At 47.6% G+C, this 22,315-nt stretch overlaps 1 protein-coding gene across 5 annotated transcripts in view; it reads left to right on the forward strand.

The window, feature by feature from the left end:
- TRMT11 (tRNA methyltransferase 11 homolog) overlaps nt 1-22,315 on the forward strand; it is a 184,860-nt gene that overhangs the window by 31,266 nt on the left and 131,279 nt on the right. For 3 of the 5 annotated variants that reach the window (XM_063917291.1, XM_063917288.1, XM_063917287.1), the window contains exons 2-3: nt 10,157-10,222; nt 18,062-18,135. In XM_063917291.1, the coding sequence (XP_063773361.1) occupies nt 10,157-10,222; nt 18,062-18,135 (140 nt within the window). Of the gene's footprint in view, nt 1-7,942; nt 8,057-10,156; nt 10,223-18,061; nt 18,136-22,315 lie in introns of all 5 variants that reach the window. The other 2 variants (XM_063917289.1, XM_063917290.1) reach the window with 1 other exon arrangement.

A 22,315-nucleotide genomic window follows, 5' to 3' on the forward strand; every position in this document is an offset into this window, starting at 1 on the left:
CAGCATCCTCTAGGACGTAAGAGAAAATAGGATTTTGGTACTCACCGTTAAATCCTTTTTTCCTAGTCCGTAGAGGATGCTGGGCGCCCGTCCCAGTGCGGACTCTTACTTGCATTATGTATATTTTCTTACTGGTTAAGTTAGTTATACACGACTTGTGTATTGGTTTGTTACAGCTGGTTGCTGGAGTTTTATGCATACTGTTATCTGGTTTGGTGTTATTCCGGTGGTACGGTATGTTTATGGTGTGGGCTGGTAATTTGGTAGCCCTTAGTAAAGACAAAAATCTTTCCTTGTAGTGTCCGTCTCTCCTGGGCACAGTTCCTATAACTGAGGTCTGGAGGAGGGGCATAGAGGGAGGAGCCAGTTCACACCCAGTCTTAAGTCTTTTTAGTGTGCCCAAGCTCCTGCGGATCCCGTCTATACCCATGGTCCTTTTGGAGTCCCCAGCATCGTCTACGGACTAGGAGAAAAGGATTTAACGGTGAGTACCAAAATCCTATTTTTTGAATATGGAACATTACCCTCTTCTATGTCTGAAGCTATTATATTTCTACTCCTTAAACCGGGTGAGGATCCTACCTCCACTGACTCTTATCGCCCTATCTCATTACTCTCCACAGACGTTAAGATACTAGCCAAAGTTTTAGCCACTCGTTTAAATACCATAATCACATCTATCATCCATGATGTCCAGATGGGTTTTATGCCGAGCAAGTCTACGGTGCAGAACCTCCGGAGACTCTATCATTTACAAAGGGGTGACCAGCCGGGGTCGGGGGCCGTGGTGGTGTCCATGGATGCCGCCAAGGCCTTCGACTCGGTGGAATGGGGATATCTATGGGAGGTGTTTAAGAAATTTGCCTTCAGTCCTAGAAATTGCTGTATGCTTCCCCGGTAGCCCGTATCTCCGTCAATAGTCATGTCTCACGTCCCTATCCATTGGAGAGAGGCTCGTGGCAGGGCTGCCTGCTATCTCCAGCTCTGTTTGCCCTTGCAATTGAACCACTTGCTAGTTACTTGCGCACGTATCCGGATATTGAGGGTCTTCGTGTTGGGAATTCTTTAGATGTTGTTGCCTTATATGCAGACGACATGCTTTTATTCCTTAAGGATACTGGGAACTCATTAACCAATATGCTGCATATTATTAATCTATTTGGGACTTTTTCCGGTCTGCATGTAAATTGGAACAAGTCTAGTATTTTTCCTATATCCGGTATCCTTCCTACTGTATTGACCCCTTACTGCCTGCTGCAGTGGACTTTACATTTTAAATATTTGGGAGTTTGGATCACTCCAAAACCCCAAGATTATGTTGCACAAAATATTGACCCTGTGACGAATGATTTCAAAAGGAAAGCCCATTTGTGGAAGAAGCTCCCACTCACCGTTATGGGTCGTATCAACCTAATTAAGATGTCTATTCAACCCAAGTATCTCTATATATTGCAACATTCACACATATATCTCCCTAAAAAATTGCTCTCTATTATTGATAGTGTAAAATCTTTTATATGGGGAAGGGGGGGGGGGGTGGAACACCTAGAGTAGCCCTGGAAGTTCTTGTCACATCCAAATTGGATGGTGGGTTGGGACTTCCCAATATACGTGTGTACTACTTGGCCTCCCAATTAGTCCACCTCTCTATTTGGATCCTGGTTGGAACTGCGTTGGCTGGATTCTATGCTGAGTGGGTGGGGTCTACTCTCCCTCCTGTTCAGTTTTTACTGTCTGGCTCTATCTCTGCTCTTCCTCCTATTTTGCGGCAAGCCCTATAGGTGTGGTGTCTGACGCACACTTTTTTTGAATGGCGTGACTATGATAAGGAGTCCCCTCTGTGGTTCAATGCCTCATTTAAGGAATTCATTCATCTATCACAAGATAATTTATGGTTGAGGGCGGGAGTTACGGCATTGAATCAGTTGTATGAAGGGGGTACGTTTAAGTCCTTTGCACAGATAAGTAATGATTATGATATCCCCAACTCAGCATTTTCTCTGACGTCCTACAGGATGCTGAGGACTCCGTAAGGACCATGGGGTATAGACGGGCTCCGCAGGAGACATGGGCACTATAAAGAACTTTTAGTATGGGTGTGCACTGGCTCCTCCCTCTATGCCCCTCCTCCAGACCTCAGTTAGATTTTGTGCCCAGAGGAGATAGGGTGCATTACAGGGGAGCTCTCCAGAGTTTCTCTGAAAAATAATTTTGTTAGGTTTTTTATTTTCAGGGAGCACTGCTGGCAACAGGCTCCCTGCTTCGTGGGACTGAGGAGAGAGAAGCAGACCTACTTAAATGATAGGCTCTGCTTCTTAGGCTACTGGACACCATTAGCTCCAGAGGGAGTCGGAACGCAGGTCTCACGCCGCCGTTCGTCCCAGAGCCGCGCCGCCGTCCTCCTCGCGGAGCCAGAAGATAGAACCCGGGTGAGTATAAGAAGAAAAGAAGACTTCAAGGCGGCAGAAGACTTCAGATCTTCACTGAGGTAAGCTCCCACACGCTACACACACAGAACGGACACTGATGGGTGCAGGGCGCAGGGGGGGCGCCCTGGGCAGCAATTAACCTCCGGACTGGCATTTCAGGGCACATTAGGCTCCTGGGCAGTAAATGTAGAGATCCCCGCCATTGTTTGAAAATTACAGCGGGACCGAAGCCCGCCGCTGGAGGGGGCGGAGCTTGATCCCTCAGCACTAACAGCGCCATTTTCTCCACAGAAGCTGCAGAGAAGCTGGCTCCCCGGACTCTCCCCTGCTGAACTCGGTGACAAAGGGCTGGAAAAGAGGGGGGGGGGGGTGGGGGGTGGCACAATTATTGGCGCAGTGAGTGTATAACATTGAGATATATATATATATATATATATATATATATAAAAGCGCTGTCTGGGTTAATTCCAGTGTCAGTTGGCGCTGGGTGTGTGCTGGCATACTCTCTCTCTGTCTCTCCAAATGGCCTTGTTGGGGAATTGTCCCCCTATAGATATATCCCTGTGTGTGTGGGGGTGTCGGTACGTGTGTGTCGGCATGTCTGAAGCGGAAGGCTCGTCCAAGGAGGAGGTGGAGCAGATGAGTGGTGTGTCTCCGTCGGCAACGACCTGTGGCATATGTTAAATGCAAGTGTGGCCTCATTACATAAGAGACTGGACAAAGCTGAGTCCAGGGAGAAATCAGGGAGTCAATCCTCAGATTGGACTGGGTTACAGGGCCCTTCTGGGTCTCAAAAACGTCCCCTGTCCCCAATAGTAGACACGGATACTGACACGAATTCTGATTCCAGTGTCGACTACGATGATGCTAAATTGCACCCAAGGGTGGCAAAAAGTATTCACTGTATGATTATTGCAATAAAAGATGTTTTGCATATCACAGATGACCCCTCTGTCCCTGACACGAGGGTGAGCATGTATAAGGAAAAGAAACCTGAGGTAACCTTTCCCCCATCTCATGAGCTTAACGAGTTATTTAAAAAAATTGCAGATTCCCAAAAGGGTTCTTATGGCTTATCCTTTCCCTGCACAGGACAGGGTACGTTGGGAATCCTCTCACAGGGTGGACAAGGCTTTAACACGCCTGTCAAAGAAGGTGGCGCTACCGTCTCCGGACACGGCAGCCCTCAAGGATCCTACTGATCGCAGGCAGGAGACTACTTTAAAGTCTATTTATGCGCATACAGGTGCTTTGCTCAAACCGGTGATAGCATCGGCATGGGTATGTAGCGCGGTTGCAGCATGGACAGATACCTTGTCAGCTGGCCTTAATACCCTAGACAGGGATACCGTTTTATTAACCTTAGCTCACATTAAAGACGCAGTGTTATATATGAGGGACGCTCAAAGAGACGTTGGGCTGCTGGGTTCCAGAGCCAATGCCATGGCGATTTCTGCGAGACGAGCTCTATGGACCCGCCAGTGGACGGGTGATGCAGACTCAAAGAAGCATATGGAGGTTTTACCTTACAAGGGTGAAGTGTTGTTTGGGGAGGGGCTCGCGGACTTGGTTGCCACAGCTACCCCTTTTTACCTTTTGTTCCCCAACAGCAAAAGAAAACTCCACAGGATCAGATGCAGTCCTTTCGGTCGCATAAGTCCAGAAGAGGTCGGGGTTCCTCCTTCCTTGCCAGAGGTAAGGGTAGAGGAAAGAGAACACCTGCTTCGGCTAGTTCCCAGGAGCAGAAGTCCTCCCCGGCTTCTACAAAATCCACCGCATGACGCTGGGGCTCCCCTAAGGGAGTCCGCACCAGTGGGGGCACGCATTCGACTTTTCAGCCAGATCTGGATGCTTTCAGACGTGGATCCTTGGGCGTTGGAAATTGTCTCCCAAGGCTACAGGTTGGAATTCTAAGAGGTGCCCCCTCGCCGATTTTTCAAGTCGGCCTTGCCAGCTTCACCCCCGGAGAGGGAAGTGGTGTTAGCTGCAATTCAAAAGCTGTGTCAACAGCAGGTGGTGGTCAAGGTCCCCCTGGTCCAACAGGGAAAAGGGTATTATTCCACCCTGTTTGTGGTCCCGAAGCCGGATGGTTCGGTCAGACCCATTTTAAATCTAAAATCCCTAAACCTGTACTTGAAAAAGTTCAAATTCAAGATGGAATCGCTCCGTGCTGTAATATCCAGCCTGGAAGGGGGGGATTTGATGGTGTCACTAGACATAAAGGATGCATACCTTCATGTCCCTATTTACCCCCCTCATCAGGAGTACCCGAGGACTGTCATTACCAGTTTCAGACGTTGCCGTTTGGGCTTTCCACGGCCCGAGGATTTTCACCAAGGTATTGGCGGAGATGATGGTGCTCCTGCGCAAGCAGGGGGTCACAATTATCCCATACTTGGACGATCTCCTGATAAAGACGAGATCGAGAGACCAATTGCTGAAGAGCGTGTCGCTCTCCCTGAAAGTGCTGCAACAGCATGGTTGGATTCTCAATCTGCCAAAGTCACAATTGGTTCCAACGACTCGGCTGTCATTCCTAGGCATGATTCTGGACACGGAACAAAAGAGGGTTTTTCTTCCATTGGAAAAAGCCCAGGATCTCCAGAACATGGTCAGAGACCTGCTAAAACCAAAAAGAGTGTCTGTTCTTCGATGCACTCGTGTGCTGGGAAAAATGGTGGCAGCCTACGAGGCCATCTCCTTCGGCAGGTTTCATGCGAGGACTTTTCAGTGGGACGTTCTGGACAAGTGGTCCGGGTCCCATCTAAAAATGCATCAGAAAATATCCCTGTCCCCCAGGGCCAGGGTATCTCTCCCGTGGTGGCTGCAGAGTGCTCACCTTCTAGAGGGTCGCAGGTTCGGCATTCAGGACTGGGTTCTGGTGACCACGGACGCGAGCCTCCGAGGGTGGGGAGCAGTCACACAAGGAAGAAATTTTCAGGGATTATGGTCGAGCCAGGAGGCTTATCTACACATCAACATACTGGAATTAAGGGCCATATACAACGGCCTAAGACAAGCGGAGAATTTTCTCTGCGACATACCGGTTCTGATTCAATCAGACAACGTCACAGCCGTGGCTCATGTAAACCACCAAGGCGGGACAAGGAGCAGAGTGGCAATGGCGGAAGCCACCAGGATTCTTCGCTGGGCGGAAAATCACATAAGCGCTCTGTCAGCTGTCTTCATTCCGGGAGTGGACAACTGGGAAGCAGACTTCCTCAGCAGACACGATCTCCATCCGGGAGAGTGGGGACTTCATCAGGAAGTTTTTGCAGAGATAACAAGTCTTTGGGGAATTCCTCAAATAGACATGATGGCGTCACGCCTCAACAAGAAGCTTCGGAGGTATTGTGCCAGGTCGCGGGACCCTCAGGCAGTAGCAGTAGACGCTCTAGTGACACCGTGGGTGTTTAAGTCGGTCTATGTGTTTCCTCCTCTTCCTCTCATCTCAAAAATATTGAGAATCATAAGACAAAGAAGAGTGCAGACAATACTCATTGTTCCAGATTGGCCTCGAAGGGCCTGGTACTCAGATCTACAAGAAATGCTCACAGAAGATCCGTGGCCTCTTCCTCTCCGGGAGGACCTGTTACAGCAGGGGGCATGTGTGTTCCAAGACTTACCGCGGTTACGTTTGACGGCATGGCGGTTGAACACCGAATCCTAGCTGGGAAGGGTATTCCGGAGGAAGTCATCCCTACTCTGATGAAGGCTAGGAAGGAGGTGACAGCAAAGCACTATCACCGTATTTGGCGGAAGTATGTATCTTGGTGTGAAGCCAAGAAGGCTCCTACGGAAGAATTCCATCTGGGTCGGTTTCTCCACTTTCTACAGACAGGAGTGGATATGGGCCTGAAGTTAGGCTCCATTAAGGTACAGATTTCGGCCCTATCTATATTCTTCCAGAGGGAATTGGCTTCTCTGCCAGAAGTCCAGACGTTTGTGAAGGGAGTGCTGCACAACCAGCCCCACTTTGTGCCCCCAGTGGCACCGTGGGACCTTAACGTGGTGTTAAGTTTCCTGAAATCTCACTGGTTTGAACCTCTTCAAACAGTGGATTTAAAATTTCTCACGTGGAAGGTGGTCATGTTATTGGCCTTGGCATCTGCAAGGCGGGTGTCAGAATTGGCGGCCTTGTCCCACAAGAGCCCCTATTTGATTTTCCATGCGGATAGAGCTGATTTGAGGACACGCCCTCAATTTTTGCCTAAGGTGGTTTCTTCATTTCATATGAACCAACCTATTGTGGTGCCTGTGGCTACGAGGGACTGGGAGGACTCCAAGTCCCTGGATGTAGTCAGGGCCTTAAAGATTTATCTAGCCAGGACGGCTAGGGTTAGGAAAACAGAGACTGTTTGTCCTGTATGCGGCCAACAAGATTGGCGCTCCTGCTTCTAAGCAGACTATTGCTCGCTGGATCTGTAACACGATTCAGCAGGCTCATTCTACGGCTGGATTGCCGTTACCAAATTCAGTGAAGGCCCATTCCACTAGGAAGGGGGGCTCGTCTTGGGCGGCTGCCCGAGGTGTCTCGGCATTACAGCTTTGCCGAGCAGCTACTTGGTCGGGTTCAAACACGTTTGCAAAATTCTACAAGTTTGATACCCTGACTGATGAGGACCTTGCGTTTGCTCAGTCGGTGCTGCAGAGTCATCCGCACTCTCCCGCCCATTCTGGAGCTTTGGTATAATCCCCATGGTCCTTACGGAGTCCCCAGCATCCTCTAGGACGTAAGAGAAAATAAGATTTTAAACCTACCGGTAAATCTTTTTCTCCTAGTCCGTAGAGGATGCTGGGCGCCCGTCCCAGTGCGGACTAAATCTGCAAGACTTGTATATAGTTGTTGCTTACATAAGGGTTATGTTACAGTTGTGATCGGTCTTTGACTGATACTGTTTTTTTGTTCATACTGTTAACTGGTTGCGTATATTCCAGGTTATATGGTATGATTGGTGTGGGCTGGTATGAATCTTGCCCTTAGATTAACAAAATCCTTTCCTCATATTGTCCATCTCCTCTGGGCACAGTTCTCTAACTGAGGTCTGGAGGAGGGGCATAGAGGGAGGAGCCAGTGCACACCCATACTAAAAGTTCTTTATAGTGCCCATGTCTCCTGCTGAGCCCGTCTATACCCCATGGTCCTTACGGAGTCCCCAGCATCCTCTACGGACTAGGAGAAAAAGATTTACCGGTAGGTTTAAAATCTTATTTTTTCGTTATCTTCAGCTGCGACATGCCGCAGAGGCACAGTTTGGTAACTCGCCTCTAGCCATTTCAATATCCCCGGTTAAAACGTTGCTTATTAAGTTGGGCTCGAAATGGCAGATTTCTACAATATATGCCACATTAAATGTACATGTCAACATGCATTTGTTTGATCCTTTGAAAGTTAAATGGGAACAGGATTTAGGTGAGCTCTCTAATGAACAATGGACGCAAATGTTAGGTTCCATGAGATATGCTACCCACTGTGTGCGATACCAACAGGTCTTTTTTTATATAATACATAGAGTGTATCGTACCCCAGTATCGCTTCATAGAGCACAACTCGTTCGGATACTTGCTGCCTAAAGTGTGGTGTGGAGGAGGCTGACTACTGGCACCTATTATGTTCCTGCTCAAAGGTATTTCCCTTTTGGATCAAAGTTTGGGATGATATTACCCTCACTGAGCCATCCCTACCTGAGATTTACCCTAAAATTTGCCTGTTTTGGTTAGATGCTGAGGAAACACATTCTCTAGTACTATACAGATATGTTTTATGCCTGACCACTATGGCTAAGGTGTTGATAGCGAGGAGGTGGTTCTCACCTGCTCCACCTAAGATCTCTCAATGGCGAGCTCTCATTAATGACATCTCTGGAAATGAGAGACAGTTGTTTCGGTCCAGGGGTGCGATGTCTAATTACTATGCGCATTGGGACAGATGGAATACATCAGCCTTTGGGGCGGATCCATCATTATAGGAAATGACATAGGTGGAACTACGTGTAGGGACCCGGTATACTGCACACATATGGCTTCTAAATACTTTTGTTGTATCTAGCTAAATTTCAAACAATACGCATCACTTCTTTTATTCTAGATGTATATTTGCTATATTACTGTATACAAACTGAAACTGATGCTTATGTGCATTCGGACTTCCTTCTGTCTGTGATATTTTCACTGCAATGATGAGTATACTGAATTCTATATACAAATGACCGGATATGCATTTTTTTTGTGTTTAGATGCTTATTATTTAGTTCTTTTCTCTGTGCTGCGTGTTTTGTAGTGTAACGTGTACTTGTACACCAAGTTCAATTTAAACCAATAAAAATATTACACAATAAAAAAAAAAAACATGTACTTTTGAGTAAATTGTACACGTTTTATCTATAAAAATAATGTGGATTATAATAGAACAATTTTAGGTTTAGATATTTTTCTTTTGTACACAAATTCAATAATTAAATAAAATTAAAATACCCAAGTTACACAATACACAAACTAAGTATAAGTAACATAGGGACTGTTACAGTTGTGTCCTCTTACATGTTTTGCTCCATACGCTTCAAGTCGTGTTACACAACCTGTGAGTGCCGTGTGACTCGGTAGAGCCGAGCGCCTCTTAGCGTTTTTTCACGAAAATGTGTCTTAGTCACAAAGTAATTCAATGGGACGCACGAGCAGCTTCTGCTGATTAAAATGATATGCAGCATACCTATATTCTGTGTGTGACTGCGACTGTATTTGCATACAAAATACTATGCTGTGTGGCATTTCGGATACAGATACAGCTGCAATTACACACAGAATATAGACATGCTACTTTAATCAGCATTACATATGCATTACTTACGACTAAGACGCATTTTTGCGGGAAAAAACACAAAAACCACACCAGGATGGCACTACTTCAAGGGCTGTTTAGCGTGACTGCAGCAAGGATGTAAGAGGACACATGTATATGTTGATCTGGATTTCACATGTACAAAGGACATACAATTTACATACATTGAATGAGGGCTTCCTTGTCATTTGGGAGGAATTTATTTTTCCAAGTGACTTACCATAGGGTCTTCGCTCTCAGGTTAATTGTCCGGAGCTATTAGATTCCTGGTGATTACTAGTGTGGTGTACCCCCTTCTCCCCACAGAGGCTCTTAACGCAGATTTCGACTCGCACTCTCCTGAGGTGTAAACAGAAATCTGTGTTAGCTAGTGCTTCAGCGGCTAGTTGCGGTATTATCACAGGCAGTAAGTGCATATCTCCGAGCTCTTGACCCTGGAGCTATGATCTACTTACTGCAGGAGGTAATTGAATAGCTCCTGGCACTTAACCTTAGTAATGTAATTCCCCCCATGGTGTGTATATTTTAATGAGATAAGGCCTTTGCTTCGTATTAGAGGATTTTTTTATGGTCTCATTTAGGGTTGTTTATAAAAATTTACAAAAGGTGAGTTTATGCTGTAAGACACAGCAACCAATCAGACATTTATTGCCTAATTTGCATCAGATAAATAAAAGTTAATTACTGACTGTCCACCATTGCGCAAATTAATCTCACCTATGTTCTTTACTACAGTAAGTACATAAGAACTATTAGGGTTATTTCTGCAGCAGCCGTGAGATTGTTTACCGGGTGCAGTGTACTGATGTTCTGTTTGCTATATTGTCTCTTGCATGATTACGATTTCTATATAATGATAATTGCTGATAATATTTATTTCTCCATACAGGAAATTCAGTCTTTGATCTCCCTCTATTGTGGCAGTTGCACTAACATTCAAGATAACCATGTAAAGGTATGGAGAAGTGTATTTCATAGTTTAATTTCATAGTTTCTCTGACGTCCTAGTGGATGCTGGGAACTCCGTAAGGACCATGGGGAATAGCGGCTCCGCAGGAGACTGGGCACAAAAGTAAAGCTTTAGGACTACCTGGTGTGCACTGGCTCCTCCCCCTATGACCCTCCTCCAAGCCTCAGTTAGATTTTTGTGCCCGGCCGAGAAGGGTGCACACTAGGGGCTCTCCTGAGCTTCTTAGTGAAAGTTTAGTTTTAGGTTTTTTATTTTCAGTGAGACCTGCTGGCAACAGGCTCACTGCATCGAGGGACTAAGGGGAGAAGAAGCGAACCTGCCTGCTTGCAGCCAGCTTGGGCTTCTTAGGCTACTGGACACCATTAGCTCCAGAGGGACCGAACACAGGCCCAGCCTCTGAGTCCGGTCCCAGAGCCGCGCCGCCGGCCCCCTTACAGAGCCAGAAGCAAGAAGAGGTCCGGAAAAATCGGCGGCAGAAGACATCAGTCTTCAACAAGGTAGCGCACAGCACTGCAGCTGTGCGCCATTGCTCCTCAGGCACACTTCACACTCCGGTCACTGAGGGTGCAGGGCGCTAGGGGGGGGCGCCCTGAGCAGCAATGTAAAACACCTTGGCTGGCGAAAATACACCACATATAACCCCCAGGGCTATATGGATGTATTTTAACCCCTGCCAGAATTCAACAAAAAGCGGGAGAAAAGGCCGCCGAGAAGGGGGCGGAGCCTATCTCCTCAGCACACGGGCGCCATTTTCCATCACAGCTCCGCTGGAAGGACGTCTCCCTGACTCTCCCCTGCAGTCCTGCACTACAGAAAAGGGTAAAAAAGAGAGGGGGGGCGCTAAGTTGGCGCAGTTTTGATAATAACAGCAGCTATAAAGGGAAAAGCACGTTATATAGTGGTATTCCTGTCTATATATAGCGCTCTGGTGTGTGCTGGCATACTCTCCCTCTGTCTCCCCAAAGGGCTAGTGGGGTCCTGTCCTCTATCAGAGCATTCCCTGTGTGTGTGCGGTGTGTCGGTACGATTGTGTCGACATGTTTGAGGAGGAAAATGAGATGGAGGCGGAGCAATTGCCTATAATAGAGTTGTCACCCCCTAGGGAGTCGACACCTGAGTGGATGAGCTTATGGAAGGAATTGCGTGACAATGTCAGCTCTTTACGAAAGACAGTTGACGATATGAGACAGCCGGCTACTCAGCTTGTGCCTGTCCAGGGGTCGTTACCTCAGATGGCAGACACAGACACGGATACTGACTCCAGTGTCGACGATGATGAGACAAATGTAACTTCCAGTAGGGCCACACGTTACATGATTGAGGCAATGAAAAATGTTTTGCATATTTCTGATAATACAAGTACCACTAAAAAGGGTATTATGTTTGGTGAGAAAAAACTGCCTGTAGTTTTTCCTGTATCCGAGGAATTAAATGAAGTGTGTGATGAGGCGTGGGTTTCCCCCGATAAAAAACTGATAATTCCTAAAAGGTTATTGGCATCATACCCTTTCCCGCCAGAGGATAGGGCACGTTGGGAAACACCCCCTAGGGTGGATAAAGCGCTCACACGCTTGTCTAAACAGGTGGCACTACCCTCTCCTGATACGGCCGCCCTAAAGGAACCTGCCGACAGAAAGCAGGAGAATATCCTAAAATGTATATACACTCACACGGGTGTTATACTGCGACCGGCAATCGCCTCAGCCTGGATGTGCAGTGCTGGGGTGGCGTGGTCGGATTCCCTGACTGAAAATATTGATACCCTAGATAGGGACAGTATATTACTGACTATAGAGCATTTAAAAGATGCATTTTTATATATGCGTGATGCGCAGAGGGATATTTTCCGACTGGCATCACGGTGGGGGCCCGTCTCAAGAAGTTCAGCGCGCAGTGGGCCCACTCGCAAGTGGACCCCTGTATCCTTCAGGTGGTATCTCAGGGGTACAAATTGGAATTCGAGACGTCTCCCCCTCGCCGTTTCCTAAAGTCTGCTTTACCGACGTCTCCCTCAGACAGGGAGGCAGTATTGCAAGCCATTCACAAGCTGTATTCCCAGCAGGTGATAATCAAGGTACCCCTCCTGCAACAGGGAAAGGGGTATTATTCCACACTGTTTGTGGTACCGAAGCCGGACGGCTCGGTGAGACCAATTTTAAATCTAAAATCCTTGAACACTTACATACAGAGGTTCAAATTCAAGATGGAGTCACTCAGAGCAGTGATTGCAAACCTGGAAGAAGGGGATTATATGGTGTCTCTGGACATCAAAGATGCTTACCTACATGTCCCAATTTACCCTTCTCACCAAGGGTACCTCAGGTTTGTGGTACAGAATTGTCACTATCAGTTTCAGACGCTGCCGTTTGGCTTGTCCACGGCACCCCGGGTCTTTACCAAGGTAATGGCCGAAATGATGATACTCCTTCGAAGGAAGGGAGTTTTAGTTATCCCTTACTTGGACGATCTCCTGATAAGGGCAAGATCCAGGGAACAGTTGGAAGTCGGGGTAGCACTATCTCAGATAGTGTTGCGGCAGCACGGTTGGATTCTCAATATTCCAAAATCGCAGCTGATCCCGACGACACGCCTTCTATTCCTAGGGATGATCCTGGACACAGTCCAGAAAAAGGTTTTTCTCCCGGAGGAGAAAGCCAGGGAGTTATCCGAGCTAGTCAGAAATCTCCTAAAACCAGGCCAAGTCTCAGTGCATCAATGCACAAGGGTCCTGGGAAAAATGGTGGCTTCCTACGAAGCAATCCCATTCGGCAGATTCCACGCAAGAACCTTCCAGTGGGATCTGCTAGACAAATGGTCCGGGTCGCATCTTCAGATGCATCAGCGGATAATCTTGTCACCAAAGACAAGGGTGTCTCTCCTGTGGTGGTTGCAGAGTGCTCATCTTCTAGAGGGCCGCAGATTCGGCATTCAGGACTGGGTCCTGGTGACCACGGATGCCAGCCTGAGAGGCTGGGGAGCAGTCACACAGGGAAGAAATTTCCAGGGTTTGTGGTCAAGCCTGGAGACATCACTTCACATAAATATCCTGGAGCTAAGGGCCATCTACAATGCTCTAAGCCTAGCAAGACCTCTGCTTCAAGGTCAGCCGGTGCTGATCCAGTCAGACAACATCACGGCAGTCGCCCACGTAAACAGACAGGGCGGCACAAGAAGCAGGAGGGCAATGGCAGAAGCTGCAAGGATTCTTCGCTGGGCGGAAAATCATGTGATAGCACTGTCAGCAGTGTTCATTCCGGGAGTGGACAACTGGGAAGCAGACTTCCTCAGCAGGCACGACCTCCACCCGGGAGAGTGGGGACTTCATCCAGAAGTCTTCCACATGATTGTGAACCGTTGGGAAAAACCAAAGGTGGACATGATGGCGTCCCGCCTCAACAAAAAACTAGACAGGTATTGCGCCAGGTCAAGGGACCCTCAGGCAATAGCTGTGGACGCTCTGGTAACACCATGGGTGTACCAGTCAGTGTATGTGTTCCCTCCTCTGCCTCTCATACCCAAGGTACTGAGAATTATAAGACGGAGAGGAGTAAGAACTATACTCGTGGCTCCGGATTGGCCAACCGGAACTTCAAGAGATGCTCACAGAGGACCCGTGGCCTCTACCTCTAAGAAGGGACCTGCTCCAGCAGGGACCCTGTCTGTTCCAAGACTTACCGCGACTGCGTTTGACGGCATGGTGGTTGAACGCCGGATCCTGAAGGAAAAAGGCATTCCGGATGAAGTCATCCCTACCCTGATCAAAGCCAGGAAGGATGTAACCGCACAACATTATCACCGTATTTGGCGTAAATATGTTGCGTGGTGCGAGGCCAGGAAGGCCCCTACAGAGGAATTTCAACTGGGTCGTTTCCTGCATTTCCTGCAAACAGGACTGTCTATGGGCCTAAAATTAGGGTCCATTAAGGTTCAAATTTCGGCCCTGTCGATTTTCTTCCAGAAAGAACTGGCTTCAGTTCCTGAAGTTCAGACGTTTGTCAAGGGGGTACTGCATATACAGCCTCCTTTTGTGCCTCCAGTGGCACCTTGGGATCTCAATGTAGTTTTGGGGTTCCTAAAATCACATTGTTTTGAACCACTCACCACTGTGGACTTAAAATATCTCACATGGAAAGTGGTAATGCTGTTGGCCCTGGCTTCGGCCAGGCGTGTGTCAGAATTGGCGGCTTTATCCTATAAAAGCCCTTACCTAATTTTTCATACGGACAGGGCAGAATTGAGGACTCGTCCTCAATTTCTCCCTAAGGTTGTTTCAGCGTTTCACCTGAACCAGCCTATTGTGGTACCTGCGGCTACTAGGGACTTGGAGGACTCCAAGTTGCTGGATGTAGTCAGGGCCCTGAAAATATGTTTCCAGGACGGCTGGAGTCAGAAAATCTGACTCTCTGTTTATCCTGTATGCACCCAACAAGCTGGGTGCTCCTGCTTCTAAGCAGACTATTGCTCGTTGGATTTGTAGTACAATTCAGCTTGCACATTCTGTGGCAGGCCTGCCACAGCCTAAATCTGTAAAAGCCCATTCCACAAGGAAGGTGGGCTCATCTTGGGCGGCTGCCCGAGGGGTCTCGGCTTTACAACTTTGCCGAGCAGCTACTTGGTCAGGGGCAAACACGTTTGCTAAATTCTACAAATTTGATACCCTGGCTGAGGAGGACCTGGAGTTCTCTCATTCGGTGCTGCAGAGTCATCCGCACTCTCCCGCCCGTTTGGAAGCTTTGGTATAATCCCCATGGTCCTTACGGAGTTCCCAGCATCCACTAGGACGTCAGAGAAAATAAGAATTTACTTACCGATAATTCTATTTCTCGTAGTCCGTAGTGGATGCTGGGCGCCCATCCCAAGTGCTGATTGTCTGCAATACTTGTACATAGTTGCTGTTACAAAAATCGGGTTTTTGTTGTTGTGAGCCATCTTTTCAGAGGCTCCGCTGTTATCATGCTGTTAACTGGGTTCAGATCACAGGTTGTACGGTGTGATTGGTGTGGCTGGTATGAGTCTTACCCGGGATTCAAAATCCTTCCTTATTGTGTACGCTCGTCCGGGCACAGTATCCTAACTGAGGCTTGGAGGAGGGTCATAGGGGGAGGAGCCAGTGCACACAAGGTAGTCCTAAAGCTTTACTTTTGTGCCCAGTCTCCTGCGGAGCCGCTATTCCCCATGGTTCTTACGGAGTTCCCAGCATCCACTACGGACTACGAGAAATAGAATTATCGGTAAGTAAATTCTTATTTTTACTTCAATACATTTTTTTATCCATAAAGTGTGACATAAAAACCAGATATGTACCATGATAAAGTGTAAAAAATGTGGAGACAAGAAAACTTGCTCTGAGCACTTGGCCACTGTAACAGGTCTGTTTTCTTAAGCTGTCACTGTAACAGGTCTGTTTTCTTAAGCTGTCACTGTAACAGGTCTGTTTTCTTAAACTGTCACTGTAACAGGTGCCATCGTTACATAGGAAAATGCACCTACATGGTTACACAGTAAGTTTGGATTGGTCAAGCAAGTTTTTTCATTGTGACATGTGAGGTTTGACTATACCCCATAAAAATCTCAATATATGGCCCCAGCTTTGATCTTTGCAGTTAAAATAATGAAACTAAGCAGTGTGTGTGCCCCACGCATTTGGAAGCTTTATAAAAAAATAAATTGGCTCTGAAAGTGAGCAAAGTTAAGCAAACCCATAGATTTCTACACATACAGTACAGCCTCCCTTTCCCATGATTTATAGCAGTTTTTCCCAACTCCTATCCTCAGGGACTCCCCTAATAGTGCATATATTACAGATCTCTTATCAGTATCACAAGTGGAATAATTAGCACCACCTGTGACTCTTGTAAAGCACATCACCAGTAATGAATACACCTGTGCACAAACTAGGAGATCTGTAAAACATGCACTGTTAGAGGCACATGACAACTGTAGTTAGGAACTGCATGGCTTCCTCTAGTAACCAACAGGAATGAATTCTGCCAATGGGGCTGATTCTGAGCCGCGTGCAATGCACACAGATCTTGCGGGTTTCAGCATACTGTGCATGCACCAGAGAGAGAAATCTGCTTCTGCGCATGAGCTGGCTCAGGTATCCGCAAATTGTCAGAGATCAGGATTGATCTGTCGGTTGATGGACCAGACTTTCTGTGAAACAGGCGGGAACAGGGTGTTGACAGTGCAGTCTCACAGAACTCTGTCCCTTGGGACTGCCGTAGGAATTTTAGTTGACTTCCTTGCTTGATTGTATTGTAAGGAAGAAAACGGGACTTATGTTTTACATAGATCTTTGCAGCCAGCACTGGGCAAGTATAAGTCTCGATACTAATGATGGCAGATGTAAGAACAGGGGGTAGGCAGTCACATGGAGCTTTAGTATGCAGTCGCTGATTCTCGCATTAGCATTAACCATAATTCAGGCTGTAAGAATAAGCGGGTGGAAATGCAGCAGACACCATGTGCACTAATACCAGGCAACTGCTTGACCATCGGACATCTGAGTAACCCTAAGGTCAGCAAATCATGCTTCCGGGGCCAGTTAAGCAGCGTTCTAGGATGAAGCCCAGAAAATGGGGCCGACATGCCCCTGTTTTTTTGGAATGCTCCCCATCACTGCCCCCAAACGCCAGCGGCATGTCAATCATGCTGCGGCTTTTGGGGCACTGCAAGCGACATTGCATCCCCCCGGTCTGCACATGCACAAATCTACAACCATCCTCTGAGAAAATCATCTTAATAGTGTCCACCTCTGAATCGGTTCCCCAGACTGCCGGAGAAGTGACCTCAGACCTTGTACACTACCGCACATGTGCGGTGTGTCCAGATGTCTTCAGCTCCGTCCTTTATGTTGGAAGGACGTGCCCCTGAGAGTCTCCAGTATACTCACAGTGAGATGGCTTTACAGAGGCCAGTGACCCCAGATAGTTGCAGTGCATGACTGCTGCTGTACTGTTGCATGTACACAACCAGTGTGCATACGCCACTGCCACCACTGCATGTACAGACACAAGTGCATTCTCCCACCTGACGCACACCACATGTGCTTCCCTTTACATTCATGACTGGATATGATACATACATTATATGTGTACCTGTTATACATACCTGCTGCTTTTACCCTGTGTCTTTCTGTAAACCAGTTCTGTCAGCTTAATAGACCTAAGACCTGGTTAGGTAATCTACCATGTGGACTAACCTTCATCACACAACGCTGTCACCTATACCAACTATATGGACTGCCAATAGGATTTGTCTGAAAGTTCTGTGTATGCTGTTATGTATCCCCTGAAAATTCACAGAATATTCAATACCCCAGCTTTGTGCCATCAATACCAAATTCCCCACTTGAAGAAAAGTAAGAGTAGAGAAGTTGCACACACCAGATATTGAGAGGGCTTTTTATCCTCCAAGAGCAAAAAGTATATCATGTTTCCATACCCCATATGTCTAAAACATTATGCACATTTTATTGTTTGGAGATAATGCAGTGGATATAAAGTGAGCCCTCTCTCTGTTATTGGTGGGTGTGTACTGTCTGGTTCTACTTTGTCAGATCTGATTTTTACATTTTTAATTTCAAGTCCCCACAACATAATTTATTCATGTGAAAACATCATTCTTATGAGCACAGTAGGGTTAGGTGTATAATATACCAAAATATCTATAACTTGCAAGTCATCTTATAAGATGGGGGTATAAAAATGTGATTAGGTCCCTTTCACATGACCATGTATGTAAAAATTTAAGATGCTAAAATCTTCATATCTCTTATGTAAGTTATTTAAGTCTGTGTTCTCTTTTTTTTTTGTTCCACAGTCCCCCTTCTGTGTGCTTAGCATCCCATGCGAGCAAGTGGCAAGAAAAATAATGAAGCGTACCGTGTGTGCAAAGTAAGGCTTCCTCAGTAACACTGTGCATTACTGATTTGCAGCTTTCACTTCACTGTCTCATCCTTGGAGGATCCCTCTCATTTCACTTAATACTAGAAAAAGCTTTTGCACGCTTCCCTGGTCATGGTAATACTGACTTTTCCCACCACACATCGCACCTGATCACACATTGCACCTGATTCGGGTGCGGTAGTAGCAAGCTCAAGCAGTTTTCAAATTATCAAAAACTGCACATGCACTAGACCAGTGATGGGGAACCATTGGCACTCCAGCTGTTGTTGAACTACACATCCCAGCATGCCCTGCTACAGTTTTCGTATGGCCAAATGAAAAACTGTAGCAGGGCATGCTGGCATGTGTAGTTCAACAACAGCTGGATTGTCAAAGGTTCCCCATCACTGCACTAGACCATACTTTGCATGTGTAGTATGTGTCCTGCATCCTTGCACGCAGTGAGTCTACAGAAGCCAGTTGAATGACACTCTGCAGCCATTTGGGGGCGGCGATTTGCTCCGTTTCCCAGAAAGTCGTCTCCTTTTTTTGGGTGCTCCAAGGCCAGGGTTTCCGGCCTCCGACTGAGGTTTTCTGGCCTCGGCAATGGAGCTACGACAACTGGTCTGCGTAACCTGAGGGTAATCAGATGGCTGATGGTGTCATAAAGTGATCCTATGTTGGGTGCTTGGATGTAGCAGGCATTTACTTATTCCAGTCACCTGCTGCTGCATGACCATATACTAGCATCGCTCCATCTGAACCTGAATCATGCCCGTTGCGCCAGGCACTGAATGATTTAATTTTGCTGCAATAGTTTAATAGTAATAGTTTCTAAAATGTGGTAAAATACAGGAAAGATTTTGATACATCTAACAAATGTTTGGAAAAAAATACATAATATGTATCGCCATTACTTTCTGAATAATTAAAGATGGCTTTCTTTTGGAGGGGCGTGGCCTAGCGGGACATGGAGTAGCAGCTCGGCGTGTGTGCTCTCCACTCCCTTTCATCCGTTGGAAACATCCTGAGGGGTCCCCCCGAGCCCAACTTACCCTATCTGGTGGGGTAAGAGGCCGGGCAGCTGTGGAGCTGTGGCGGGCCGCCGGACGAGGGATAACCGCTGGGGATCTGAGCGCCGCGTTTCTTCTCCCCTGGCCTCCTAAGATGGCGCCGTGACTTCCGGTCCCGGATCTCCAGCGCGCCCTTGCAGTGTGCGCCGCGCGGGACCCGCTCTCACGGGGGACTGCTACTTTTGCCTGCCGGAGCCTGCTCACCACTCTCCTACACTGTCCCAGCACTGCTGTGAGCTGTGACACCCGTGACCCCCCTCTCCTCCACTGTGATGCCTGTGTGCAACGGAGCCTGGGGCTGCCTGGGTGAACTACATGATATAGGGGTCCTGCTCCTTCTCTCTGGATCCCTGCTGTACGCTCTCCTGGATCTGTTCTGGACTGCTATATGGTCCTATGAGGTGCTGTGACTGAGTCCTCCTGCTATAAGTGTGTGCACACGTTAATATTATCCTGGGCCCTACAGTCTTTGTGCTGCTGCTGGATTTTCACTGAGCTACCGATCCTGATTTATTCTAATATATCTAACCATGGGGAGATATCATCACAAATCTGCTGCAGCCCGGCTTGCCCAGTACTCGCATACTCCTGGAAGGCGTGCAGCGACGCCGGCTGGGGGAGGGGATACCCCTCCACCGGTGTCCCCAGTCATTCATCCTCCTCTGGTGATGCTTCTGATGATGTGCTGCAAAAAGTGTTGGAAGCCCTGGCGGCTAGTGAATCCCGTCTCTGACAAGACAGGCGAGGTACAGGCTGACCTGACCATAATCCATCATGATATCCAAAAAGTGAGAGAACGGGTCGGGGAAGTCGAGACCCGAATATCTACACTGGAGGACAAGATCTCAGTCGCTTAGCTCCCGTGTAACTGCCATTGATGGTCAGCTGTCTGATATAAAAGGCAAGATGCTCGATATGGAAGGCAGGCTGAGGAGGAATAATGTCCGCGTTGTGGGGCTTCCAGAGAAGGAGGAGGGTAATGCCCCGGAGCAATTAGTTGAATCCTGGTTGAAAAACTCTTTTGGGGCCGACTCCTTTACGCCTTTCTTCACAGTTGAACGGGCTCACAGAATCCCTTTCAGGCCGCTGCCACCGTGTGCGCCACCACGCACACTCATAGCGAAATTTATCCACTTCCGAGATCGGGATGTTGTTCTATCTCTGGCGCGCACCAAGGGTCCCCTGTTGTGGAACGGCTCCAAAATCTAAGTGTTTCCTGACTTTGCGCGGGAGGTGCAAAAGGACCGTGCACAATTTGTTCCGATTAAAAGACGCCTCAGGGAACTCAATCTACAGTATGCAATGCTTTTTCCTTCTAGGCTAAGGGTGGTGGCGGACGGAGAAACAAAATTCTTCGCTACACCTCGGGAAGCTGCCCTGTAGCTGGACCGCTGGGCCCCGGCCAGGCGGGCGCTTGCTCCTGACCCTTAATGTCTGCTATATCCTTATGTCTTGGCTGGTGTTTTATTTTTGCTGATATCTGCGTGGCAGTATGTTACCCGGATAATGCTACATTGCTACTCCTAATGTTTATTTTTTCATTTCACTGATGTTTATATCCAGGGCTCAGGGTGGGGTCCCCACACTTTTCTTATGTGGGGGTGGGGGACCTACGCCCTTGTCTTTGGTCATTTCATTCATTGCCCTTTTATGTTGGTATAGTTTGTTTTTTCTTTGTTAAGGGGAACAGTTTATTGGGATAAGGTATGCCTCAGTTCAGGTGGGTATACAGGGAGGGGGGACAGGACGGGGGGGATTGTATTTTGTTATTTGTTTGTTTTTTTCCTTTTCTTGTATGTGTTGCAAACGCTATGGGTTCTTTGATTTGTTTGACCTCATCTAGTGATGGTGTCGCTGGCCTGTCGGGGACACCCGGGACCGATCATACCTTTTGTTTTGTCTTGACTTATGGCCTCTAATCAACTTAAATTTCTATCCTGGAATGTCCGGGGGCTGAATGATAAAGTCAAAAGTTCACTAGTGCTTCGTCACTTTAAACAATATGGTGCGGATATTATTTGCCTCATGGAGACCCATCTGGTGGGGGCAAAAGTCCTGGCTCTTAAGAAACCATGGGTGGGCTGGGCATACCACTCCACCCATACGTCGCATTCGCGGGGTGTGTCAATTCTAGTCCGAAGGTCGGTTCCGTTTGTCCTTGATCAGGTCCAATTGGACCAGTGGGGCAGATATGTTTTTCTGAAATGTCAAGTTTATTCTATGTCTTTGCTTATCCTGGCTGTTTATATACCGCCCCCCTATTCCCTGGAGGTTCTCAGAAAGGCAGCCGAGTTTATTACGTTATATCCGAATGTTGCTATAGTTTGTCTTGGAGACTTCAATAACGTCATCGACCACGCTTTAGATAGAACCAGACAGTCTCCAGTTGCTCCTGTGGTGTGCAGGAGGGACTTTGCGCTGCTGGTGGACAGTCTGGGCCTGGTCGATGCGTGGAGGGTCCGCCATCCTGGCATACGACAGTATACATGCTTCTCTCCTACCTACTTATCCTTCTCCAGGATAGACTTGGCCCTCACCTCTAAAGGACTGCTGCCAAGGTTGATTGAGGTTCAGTATGCTACCAGGGGCATATCAGATCATTCCCCGGTAATTCTCTGTCTAGACGTGGGAGATGTTAGGGGGGCACGGTTTTGGAGGTTTAATTCCTTCTGGCTGACTCAGATGGGCACCGGTGTGGAGCTGGTGGAGATGTGGGAGGCCTTCTTGCTGGAAAATCAGGGCTTGGTGTCTAACACAGTCCTATGGGATGCCTTTAAGGCATATGTCCGTGGCACCCTGATCAAAACAGTGGCTGTCTTAAAATCTAGTTATGCCCAGGGTGAACGTGACCTTGAGGCAGGATGTAGGAGGCTGGAGCTTCAGTATATGACGGATGGTCTTGACACTACGAGGGAGAGGTGGTTGCTTGCGCAGGCTGAATGGCGTGACTGCTTGGCTGATAAGGCTAAGTACCGTCTACTTTATGCCCAACACACGTACTATGCAATGGGTGACAGGCCTGGTAGCTTTATGGCAACATTGGCGGGTGCGGACAGGGCATCTAATACTGTGCCTGTGATTTGTACCAGTGATAATGTGACTCATTTTAATACTCC

The sequence above is a fragment of the Pseudophryne corroboree genome, chromosome 4 (genome assembly GCF_028390025.1).
Source record: "Pseudophryne corroboree isolate aPseCor3 chromosome 4, aPseCor3.hap2, whole genome shotgun sequence".
Taxonomy (NCBI): domain Eukaryota; kingdom Metazoa; phylum Chordata; class Amphibia; order Anura; family Myobatrachidae; genus Pseudophryne; species Pseudophryne corroboree.